Source organism: Mus musculus, chromosome 14 (genome assembly GCF_000001635.26).
Source record: "Mus musculus strain C57BL/6J chromosome 14, GRCm38.p6 C57BL/6J".
Classification (NCBI taxonomy): domain Eukaryota; kingdom Metazoa; phylum Chordata; class Mammalia; order Rodentia; family Muridae; genus Mus; species Mus musculus.
The window spans coordinates 123,514,276-123,526,548 of NC_000080.6; the positions used below are offsets into that span (position 1 = coordinate 123,514,276).

Here is a 12,273-nt window from a genome sequence, read left to right on the forward strand (position 1 = left end):
TTTTCACTCTGACCTTTCCATAGAGACCTTTAAACCAATAGATCTATACAAGCACTTAATGAATTCATTCTTCATAAAATCTCAAAATAATTGCTAAAAAGCATTAAATTGTTTCCTTCTTAATTCTAGATGCTTCTTTTCTCTCCTTCTATTCATTCTAGAAGATGTATGAGCCTGCTCTTCCCATTTCTAAGAAGCAAAATGTATAAACAAAAATAAGTAAGTAATAGGGTATCAGAGTGCCTCTTAGAGTCAAATGCTCTGAGGCTTTTGTTTCGGGACATCTCTGATTTCTCAGGAGAAGGAAACCGTACTGAACACAGGCTGACTTTTCAAGAACCACAGTCATGCAGGGAGGACTGAGTCTTCTCTACATTCACTTGTACCTTGACTGGTTTGTTCTGAATTAAATACATTCTCTATATAAAGACCACTGTATAGGCTTGAGGTTACACTAATAAAGGTTCAAAAAAAAGAGGAAACTTTCCATTGTGGTATTTTCGCAGGAAGCCTTTGAGGACTCGTTGTCTTAGAATCCAGTCAAAGATCCACAGACATTTTTGGCAATTTTATTTTGTATTGAAGCCACCCACTGTACTTTTAAGCCACTAGATCACTTTCACCATATTGGAATAAGAGTCTGGGATGACTGTCCTAGCTTTAGGCCTTTTCATCTGTTTTGTTTTGTTTTTTTAAAGATTTATTTACTTATTTACTTATTATGTGTACAGTGCTCTGCCTTCATGTATGCCTGCAGGCCAGAAGAGGGCACCAGATTACATTATAGATGGTTATGAGCCACCAATGGCTGCTGGGATTTGAATGCAGGACCTCTGGAAGAACAGCCAGTGCTCTTAACCTCTGAGCCATCTCTCCAGCCCCTTTACCTGTTTTTTAAAACCACTCTCCCACTGTGCCCTAATGTAGCATCCCGTTACAGCAGCATTCCCTGGCGGAGGTCACTTCTATGAAGATGGGGTATGCCTGAGGCTGAATGGATTGTGATCATCCCACTGAAACAATACCTGTGTGGTGGCTGTAGAAGTTGTGCTGCTCCGAGTTCCCCACATTTGTTGAAATTGTACTCTGATTTCTGCAAATGTCTCAATGATGACAGCAATAAACACATTCTGAAAGGAAATGACAAAACCACTTTTACCAAACACTAGAGATGAAGAAGCCTAGTGTTCAATAAAACCAAAACAAAACAGCTGCCGAACATCACAAAATTGACATGCTCTGAGCACAGTGTTTTTAGCACCTGGACAAGCCCGGCTACATGTGCTCTAAGTATAGCATTTCTAGTGCCTTGATAAGCCAGGCTACATGTGCTCTGAGTACAGTATTTCTAGTACCTTGACAAGCCAAGCAAGGAAGAAAATCAGTGTGATGAAGTAGAAGTAGGAGCGCCAGCGGGGAAAGCTGTCGATTGCTCTGTACATGAGGAATACCCAGCCTTCCTGAGATGAAGCCTCATAGACTGTGAATATACTCGTGCCTGTCAAAACGAGAGAACAGATTGATCATCATTGGCTTTTGAAATAAGAAAACACTTCTCAGATAATCAATAGTTATTCACATTCATTGTCTCTATAACAGAGGCTCCTCTCAAAGGGATTAAAATTATGTGTGGTATTTTGCTGTTCTTAGGATATTGATAAAGTTGTCTCTGACTTCAAGCAAGGGTGATTTTAGTATTACCAACAATAACAAGTTTATATTATTTATAATGTAATTTAATTTATATTTAAGGCATTTAGTACAGGGAAAGTTAAACAAGTATTGAACTTTGTAGAGAAATACTACAGAAATTGGGTGTCGTGGACTCTTAGTACTTTAGGAATTGGTAGTGTGTAGGTGCTAGAAACTTCTGCCATACCTTTAACCAGAATGGAATAGGTCTGAGAAGTCACTTACTTACTTTCTTTCTCTCTCTCTCTCTCTCTCTCTCTCTCTCTCTCTCTCTTTCTTTCTTTCTTTCTTTCTTTCCTTTTTTTTTTTCTCAGAGCTGAGGACAGAACCCAGGGCCTTGCACTTGCTAGACAAGTGGTCTACCACTGAGCTAAATCCCCAACCCTGAGAAGTCACTTTCTTACTAGGGGACTTAACTACCTTTGGCTCCAGTAATCAACCTGGTGGAACTCTTTCCAGGTTTCATGATGCTTAGGTGTAAGGCTGTAAATTATCCCACAGTGCCTTGCAGCACTAACAACTAGCAGTTCATTGAACACACTCCTGGTAATAACAATGAAGTTTAAAATACATGGTTTAAGAAAACATGAGATACTGAACAGGAAGAAGAGACATATTTTGTTCTGTTAACACAATGAGATGTTTTACAGAGACTAAAACACATTGAGATAAAGAGGTGTATTAAAGGACTCATAGTGATAGTTTGGAGAAATGGAATTAACCCAGTCTCTCTGGAGCAAGTTTCTAGATATCTAACTGACAGCATCATTCCTTTTCACTAAATGACCTCTGTGTACACACCTCCTTTTCCTGTGAGGATTAACTGGCAGTTTCTATAAAACCTTGACAATGATATATGATGAGTTCTCAAGACATTTCAGGCACTAATATCATCAACACAGAATAGGAGCACCTGTTTAAGAATACTTTTATGTGAAAACCTAAAATCTGCTGTGTACTTAAAGTTATTTATAAAGTGAGTGTGATCTGTATTGTTCACAAGACTGATAGGGTACATGAATGCAGTAAGTTCAACCCCCATGAAGGACTTAAATTATTATGGAATATAACCAATAACCACCATGAATATTCTATTCATAAAAAGAAGTAATGCAATTATGAGATACAATTATCTAAATGACCAAACTAAGAAGACTTAGTTTGGAAGAGTCTGGTGGGCCTCATCACATTTGTGTTCTGTGTTTGCAGGAAACGGGGTGACCGTAGAGGAACACAAAAGCATTCAGAGACAACACACAGATGTGTGATGGAAAGTCACTGAAAATGCAGATAATGAGACATAGAGGCAGGGAAGAAAATCAGAGAGAAGGGGAGTCCTATTTGGTAAATTTTAACTACAAAATCACTTCATGTATTATAGTTTTGTGTGGAATGTAGCTTGCTTTTTGTATTGCCTCAATATTTAAATGCAAGTTTTAGAATTATGTTTAACATATATTTCATTGCCTTGTAGGTTTATGGGGTATATGGAACATTTTAATGCATATTCATAACATATAACAATAAAATCAGGGTAATTAGCATTCAGATCAATTTTTTTTTTAGCTAGTTGAAATAGGAAACTAATTGTTGGCTGGGAAGATGGCTCAGCTGATATAGGTGCAAAGGAACCAATGTCAAAAATGGTTGATATAGTGGTGGGCTTCTGTAAAACCAGAACTCTTATTTCGAGATGGGAAGTAGAGACAGAATTGGCCAGAAGCTAAAGGACCTGATAACAGGAAACACATGGCTCAGTTAGAGAAACAACAGAGTACTTGTCTCAACACAACCTAGAAGGAGACACCTGCCTCCCAAAAGTGTTGCCCCTGATCTCCACTCCACATGTGTATTCTTGTATATATCATCATCATCATCATCACCATCTCTCTCTCTCTCTCTCTCTCTCTCTCACAAACACACACACACACACACACACACACACACACACACACACACACACACTTGTTTTCCAGTATTGCCGTGAGCATCAGAATTTACTTCCAGTGGATTGCACACATCTTTCCCTCCTCAGCTTTCTTTCCAAGCTATTCTTTTCTATACTTCTATGAGACTGTCATCTCTGCATACAATGAGAAATGAGGTACACAAGCCTCCATTTTAAGACTCATGGCTTAACTTTGGTAACTTATCACCATAATAGTTGGTTTATAAAAAGTGTTTGGCTAAGGAGGGGGCTCTTTCTTATTAGGTAGGAATATGGAAAAAGGTGACAGAGGCAAATATTATCAACTATTGATAACCTTTTAGAGAGCAGGAAAGTGAAGGCCATTTGTCTTGTTCTGAAACAGTGATAAGACCAACGATTGACCTTACTCATCAGGTCATACCTGAAACTTATGTTTTTAATGCCCAATCCTATTTTTTTCTTGTTTGAGACTAGAATGTAAGAACATAATATTTTCAGTTGGTATCTGTATTTGAACAAAGTCTATTCTCTTATGAAGGAACATGGGTAAATTTATAATATATCAAAGAACTTGTGAAAGATGAAGCTTTCAGGCACACAAACACTGAATCCTGAGCAGCTCAGCCAAGCAACAAAACACTAGCAGAAAATGAAAACTGGACCCCCAGTTCCTGTTCTGAACATGTGCAGTATTTTTGCCATGTAGACTTAATACAAAGGACAATTTTAATATAAAAAATTTACTTCCATTATTTTCCCCTAGTTACTGAAGGGCAACAGAAAAGTGGCTGCAGAAATCTATTATAAGCCACTATTAAAGTTTAACAGCTTCACCAATGGTACATTATTTGGTAAAATGGGGATTGTCCTGCTTGAGTTTGTCTGTATTATATCTACAGGGAAGATGCTGTTTGGAACTAAGGGCAAATGGTGTGTGCAACATGTAATCTTGATGCTTTCACTCCATGCGTCTTAATTCAGCAAAGGGGAAACAGGAGTCAGTAATAACCCATAGTGCAGCTCAAAAATAAGGTGTGTTGGTAAATCAGAAGGCTGAAAATATCACAAAAGCCCCCGCAGGACAATGGTGACTGCTTAAAGAACCATTCGTGGCCCCTGCATCACATTCATCTGTACCAGGTCAGATGGCTTTGAGGATGTCACAGCAGGTTGTAGGGTCAAAGGCAAGAGAGTGCAACACTCCTTTTTATCCATCTGTACCTGGCTTTGCAAAATACAGGGAAAGAAAAAGCACTTCTGGAAAGATTTTCAAAAGGTTGAGCATGATTTAAAATGGATACAAGTAAACTGTGTGATCTTTTTTTCCATGGCTAGTGGTGTCTGGCCCCGGAAGAAGACTACAGCTGTATACTGGGGCCTCTGTGCCCTGCTGTCTGGCTGGCTTCTGGCTTCTCAGTGGTCTCCTGCTATCTAGGAGACTCAGCTACTTCCCCATCCCCCCACCTCCGCCCACCCCCCCCTCCCCCGCCCCAGAAAGAAACTTGACACTCCTCAGACGTGCTTCATTGTATTTTTTGGTCAACTTTCATTATAAAAATATAATTTCTTGTTAAAATAGCAACATTTGTGTTAAATGAATAATGATTCTATAATAACTGGGAATATAATGCATTCTCTTGTGAAGAATAATAAAACATTTTACAAAAACACTCTGGTACTCCAAATTTTTCAGACACAAATTAAAGTTTTGTATGAAACAAAATTACAACAATCATGTTCAACTCATCATCTCTAATTCCATTCACTCTTTTTTTATCTCTTCCACCTATGCTTTGAGTTCATCATAAAAAGAGAGCAAAACTCTACATATAGATGGTAAATACTGACCTTGGAACTTTCTGTAGGGTGTCTCTGCATTAGAATTGAGTACAGCACTGGGTGTGGTGGCTCACGCCTTTAATCCCAGCACTTGGGAGGCAAAGACAGGCGAATTTCTGAGTTCAAGGCCAGCCTGGTCTACAGAGTGAGTTCTGGGACAGTCAGGGCTACACAGAGAAACCCTGTCTCAAAAAAAAAAAAAAAAAAAAAAAATGAGTACAGCATGTTTTTGTATCTTGAACATAGGTTTATTCCTACCTGTTTTGATTATCTTTAGGATTGTGTATGTTGTTTTCTTGTTTAATTATTTATTTTTATGTATTATTTATCGTGTGTGTGTGTGTGTGTGTGTGTGTGTGTGTGTGTGTGTGTGTTGAATAGTAGGTTCCTCTCAATTGAAACATTCCCTCCAGATAGTAGTAGACCCTTGAGACTCAGGATCTAAACAAAACTTTATATGTCTGAGAAAGCAGAATGTGGAAGATTCTAGAGCTTTATAGAGAGAGTAAACAACTGCTGGGGAAGGTGACTCTGATCATCCCTGATGTCAAGAAAAGAATCTTTAGATATGTTGGACTTGTTAAGCTCCTACAGGTTTTGTGGAGAACTCTGAGTACAATTTCCCCTACCTGTATTGGATGGGCTTTTGATGGTGTATCTACTTTTTATCTGTGCATCTATAAGTAATGCTTCACCCACACATCTGTTAGTAACTCCAATAAAACCTCATTCGTTCATCAAATTGGACTTTGGTATAGCCATTATTTATTCTGTCATAGGTTTCTTTTCTGGGGTTAGTAGATTGTGTGTGTGTGTGTGTGTGTGTGTGTGTGTGTGTGTGGTGTGTGTTTTGTATCATGTTTGGGTGGTGTATGTATTTAGCATTGTGCACTCAAGCAGAGTCCAGATGAAGATGCCTGGTGATGTTTCTTCCTTTATCATCATCATTCTGCTTGATTTTTTTTTTTTTTTTTGAAATATGTGGCTTTTAACTGAACCAGAATCTCACAACATGGCTAAACTGGCTGGCAAAGTAACTGGGGATTCTCTGCCCATTGAACACTAGAGACACAAGCATGCTAGACAACACCTGGTTTTTTGTGGATGTTGAGGATTTGAACTCAGACCCTCTTGCTTTCATAGCAAGTGGTCCTACTAACTGAAGCATCTTCTTATCTCACACTTCTGTTGGTTTTTTTCTTCATAAAAAGGGGGTAAGAAGCTGTGTAGATTTTATTGTTTGTTTGTTTTGTTTTGTTTTTATTTTGCTTTTTAAAATAATCCTCTTTGTTTTACCTAGTTATGTGTTACAGAAGCAAAACAAATTAAGTCACTTTTAAATGATACAAACAAAATTGCGGTAATGACTTATTAAAAACAACAACAACAAACATGTCCAGGACCACCACCAACCCCTATCCAAACACAAAGCTTCCGCGGTTTTGTTATAAGAGTGAACAGCATGGTTTTAATACTGTTTCTACCAACCCCGCACCATTTGGCGTGAACTTGGTGGATGGCCCCAAGATTGCCCCCCCGCTTTTTTCTGTTGAAATGTTCTTCTGTTTTCCTATTTTGTTGTTTAGTTTTTACATTATGAGGACTCTCCATGCTGCAAGCACCCGAGCACATTCAGGATCTTGGGATCACTGGTGAGTGGAATACAACATCTGTTCCAAAACAATCCAGAGGGGTCTGGGCCAGCAGAAACAGGAACAAAGGAAACCTGCTGGACCAGCAACTGGGGCTCCTTCAAGTCTGCCCCAGCCCCTCACCACCTTGGGCATGAACTCCACAGATGGTCCCACAGTCCCCAGGGGACTCTCCACACCTCAGGTGCCCTAGCACACCCAGGATCTTAGGATCACTGAGGCGAGTCAGCCTCCAGAGAGGGTTCTGACCCCAGGACCTAGTTGAGAGCACCATCTTGTACCCTGGGTCACTCAGAGACCAGTCCACACAGGAGAACATGTGGGCCCCAGAAGCAATAGAACTTCTTGGACAGGTTCCCTACGGGCCTTCATCTTCATCTTCATCTTCAGCAGGATCAGTGCACCTTCCCTACAAGAGGAGAGCTTACCTGAAGAGAGTGCTCTGACCACTGGGACTCAGGAGAGAGTTGGACTCCCAGGAGTGCTGACAGAAGACAACAGAATCACAGGAGGAGCAAACTCCAGCCAGAGACAGCTAGAACATCTAACACCAGAGATTACCAGATGGCGAAAGGCAAATGTAAGAATCTTACTAACAAAAACCAAGACCACTTGGCATCATCAGAATCCAGCAAGCCCACCACAGTGAGCCCTGGATACCCCAACAAAACCGAAAAGCAAGATTCAGATTTAAAATCATATCTCATGATGCTGGTAGAGGATTTTAAGAAGGGCATTAATAACTGGTGGTGCACGCCTTTAATCCCAGCACTTGGGAAGCAGAGGGGGGCATATTTCTGAGTTCAAAGACAGCCTGGTCTACAAAGTGAGTTCCAGGACAGCCAGGGCTATACAGAGAAACCCTGTCAAAAGAAAGAAAGAAAGAAAAGAAAGAAAGAAAGAAAGAAAGAAAGAAAGAAAGAAAGAAAGAAAGAAAGAAAGAGAGAGAGAAAGAGAGAAAGAGAGAAAGAGAGAAAGACAGGGGAACAGGTAGAAGGGTAGAAGTCCTTAAAGAGGAAGCACACAAAAGTCCCTCACAGAATTACAGGAAAACACTGCTAAACAGGTAGAAGTACTTAAAGAGGAAACACAAAATCCCTTTAAAAATTCCAGGAAAACACAACCAAACAAGTGATGGAATTGAAGAAAACCATCCAAAATCTATAAAGGGAAGTAGAAACAATAAAGAAAACCCAAAGGGAGACAACTCTGGAGATAGAAATCCTAGGAAAGAAATCAGGAACCATAGATATGAGCATCAGCAACAGGTTACAAGAGATGGAAGAGAGAATCTCAGGTGCAGAAGATTCCATAGAAAACATGGACAAAACAATCAAAGAAAATGCAAAATGTAAAAAGATCCTAACTCAAAACATCCAGGAAATCCAGGATACAATGAGAAGACCAAACCTAAGGATAATAAGTATAGATGAGAATGAAGATTTTCAACTTAAAGGGTCAGTAAATATCTTCAACAAAATTATAGAAGAAAACTTCCCTAACTTTTTTTTTTCCCTAAAGGAAGAGATGCCCATGAACATACAAGAAGCCTACAGAATTCCAAATAGACTGGACCAGAAAAGAAATTCCTCCTGACACATAATAATCAGAACAACAAATGCACTAAAAAAAAGATAGAATATTAAAGGCAGTAAGGGAAAAGGTCAAGAAACATATAAAGGCAGACCTATTAGAATTACACCAGACTTAACACCGGAGATTATGAAAGCCAGAAGATCATGGACAGAGGTTATACAGACCCTAAAAGAACACAAATGCCAGCCCAGGCTACTATATAGAAAAACTCTCAATTACCATAGATGGAGAAACCAAAGTATTCCATGACAAAAACAAATTCACACAATATCTTTCCACAAATCCAGCCCTTCAAAGGATAATAAAGGGAAAACTCCAACACAAGGAGGGAAATTATGTCCCAAAAAAAGCAAGAAATTAATCCTTTAACAATTCTAAAGAAGATAGCCTTAGGAACAGAATCCCAACTCTAACAACAACAATAACAGGAAGCAACAATTACTTTTCCTTAATATCTCTTAATATCAATGGACACAATTCCCCAATAAAAAGACATAAACTAGCAGACTGGCTATATAAACAGGACTCAATATTTTACTGCATACAGGAAACCTACCTTAGGGACAAAGACACTACCTCAGAAGGCTGGAAGACAATTTTCCAAGCAAATGGTCTGAAGAAACAAGCTGGAGTAGCCATTCTAATATCAAATAAAATTGACTTCCAACCCAAAGTTATCAAAAAAGACAAAGAGGGGCACTTCATACTCAACAAAGGTAAAATCTTCCAAGAGGAACTCTCAATTCTGAATATCTATGCTCCAAATGCAAGGGCATCCACATTCATTAGGGAAACTTTAGTAAAGCTCAAAGCACACATTGCACTCCACACAATAATAGTGGGAGACTGGAAACAGAAACTAAACAGAGACACATTGAAACTAACAGAAGTTATGAAACAAGTGGTTTTAACAAATATCTACAGAACATTTTATCCTAAAGCAAAAGGATATACATTCTTCTCAGTACATCATGGTACCAAAATTGACCATATAATTTGTCACAAAACAGGCCTCAAACTATTCTCCTCAAACTGTTCCACGAAATAGGAACAGAAGGTACTCAAACCAATTCATTCTAAGAAGCCACAATTATTCTGATACCTAAACCACATAAAGACCCAACAAAGAAAGAGAACTTCAGATCAATTTCCCTTATGAATATCGATGCAAAAATACCCAATAAAATCCTCACAAACCGGATCCAAGAACACATAAAAACGATCATCCATCATGAACAAGTAGGCATCCTAGGGACGCAGGGATGGTTTAATATACAGAAATCAAACAACATAATCCACTATATAAACAAACTCATAGCCAAAAACCACATGATCATCTCATTTGATGCTGAGAAAGCATTTGACAAAATCCAACACCCCTTCATGATAAAAGTCTTGGGAAGATCAGCAATTCAAGGCCCATACCTAAACATAATAAAAGCAATCTACAGCAAACCAGTAGCCAACATCAAAGTAAATGGAGAGAAGCTGGAAGCAATCCCACTAAAATCAGGGACTAGACAAGGCTGCCCACTTTCTCCCTACCTATTCAATATAGTACTTGAAGTCTTAGCCAGAGCAATTAGACAACGAAAGGAGGTCAAGGGGATACAAATTGGAAAGGAAGAAGTCAAAATATCACTATTTGCAGATATTATGATAGTATATATAAATGACCCTAAAAACTCCATCAGAGAACTTCTAAACCTGATAAACAGCTTCAGTGCAGTAGCTGGATATAAAATTAACTCAAACAAATCAGTGGCCTTTCTCTACACAAATAAATAGGCTGAGAAAGAAATTAGGGATACAATACCCTTCACAATAGCCACAAATAATATAAAATACCTTGGTGTGACTCTAAGGAAGTGAAAGATCTGTATGATGAGAACTTCAAGTCTCTGAAGAAAGAAATTAAAGATCTCAGAAGATGGAAAGATCTCCCATGCTCACGGATTGGCAGGATTAGTATAGTAAAAATCACTATCTTGCTGAAAGCAATCTATAGATTCAATGCAATCCCCATCAAAATTCCAACTCAAATCTTCACCAAGTTAGAAAGTGAACTTTGCAAATTCGTGTGGAATAACAAAAAATCTAGGATAGTAAAAACTATTGTGAACAATAAAAGAACCTCTGGTGGAATCACCATGCCTGAACTCAAGTTGTACTACAGAGCAATTATGATAAAAACTGCATGGTACTGGTACAGAGACAGACAGGTAGATCAATGGAATAGAATTGAAGACTCAGAAATTAACCCATACTGGTATGGTCACTTGATCTTTGACAAAAGAGCTAAAACCATCCAATGGAAAAAAGGCAGCATTTTAAACAAATTGTGCTGGCACAACTGGTGGTTATCATGTAGAAGAATGCAAATTGATCCATTCTTATCTCCTTAAACAAAGCTCAAGTCTAAGTGGATCAAGGAAGTCCACATAAAACCAGAAACATTAAAACTTATAGAGGAGAAAGTGGGGAAAAACCTCAAAGATATGTGCACAGGGGAAAAATTCCTGAACAGAACAGCAAAGGCTTGTGCTGTAAGATGGAGACAAATAGGATCGACAAATAGGACCTCATAAAATTGCAAAGCTTCTGTAAGACAAAAGACGCTTTCATAAAACAAAAAGGTCACCAACAGCTTGGGAAAGGATCTTTACCAATCCTAAGTCAGATAGGGGACTAATATGCAATATATATAAAGAACACAACAAGATAGACCCCAGTAAATCAAATAACCCTATATAAAAAAAAACAGGGTAGAGAGCTAAAGAAAGAATTCTCAACTGAGGAATATCGAATGGTTAAGAAGCATCTGAAAAAATGTTCAGCATCCTTAATCATCAGGGGAATGCAAATCAAAACAACCCTGAGATTCCACCTTACACCAGTCAAAATGGTAAGATCAAAAATTCAGGTGATAGCAGATGGTGGCTAGGATGTGGAGAAAGAGAAACATTCCTCCATTGTTTGTGGGATTGCAAGCTTGTACAACCACTCTGGAAATCAGTCTGGTGGTTCCTCAGAAAATTGGACATAGTACTACCAGAAGATCTAGCAATACCTCTCCTGGGCATATACCCAGAAGATGTTCCAACTTGTAATAAGGACACATGCTCCACTATGTTCATAGCAGCCTTATTTATAATAGGCAGAAGCTGGAAAGAACCCAGATGTCCCTCAACAGAGGAATGGATACAGAAAATGTGGGACATTTACACAATGGAGTAGTACTCAGCAATGAAAAACAATGAATTTATGAAATTCTTAGGCAAATGGATGGATCTGGAGGATATCATCCTTAGTGAGGTAACCCAAGCACAAAAAAACACAAGGCATGCACTCATGATACGTGGATATTTGTCCAGAAACTCAGAATACCCAAGATACAATTTGCAAAACACATGAAACTCATGAAGAAGGAAGTTCAAAGTGTGGATACTTTGTTCCTTCTTAGAGTGGGTAACAAAATACCCATGGAAGGAGTTACAGAGACAAAGTTTGAAGCTAAGTTGAAAGGAAGGATCATCCAGAGACTGCCCCAACCAGGGATCCATC

The 12,273-nt window shown here is 38.7% G+C and overlaps 1 protein-coding gene across 7 annotated transcripts in view; it reads right to left on the reverse strand.

The window, feature by feature from the left end:
* The window catches only part of Nalcn (sodium leak channel, non-selective), a 351,653-nt gene that overhangs the window by 238,598 nt on the left and 100,782 nt on the right, over window positions 1-12,273 (reverse strand). For all 7 annotated transcript variants that reach the window (XM_011245094.3, XM_030247866.1, XM_017316063.2 and 4 more), the window contains exons 8-9: window positions 1,356-1,498; window positions 1,026-1,130 (exon numbers count right to left, since the gene is read on the reverse strand). In XM_011245094.3, coding sequence (XP_011243396.1) covers window positions 1,026-1,130; window positions 1,356-1,498 — 248 coding nt within the window. The remainder of the gene's footprint in view (window positions 1-1,025; window positions 1,131-1,355; window positions 1,499-12,273) is intronic.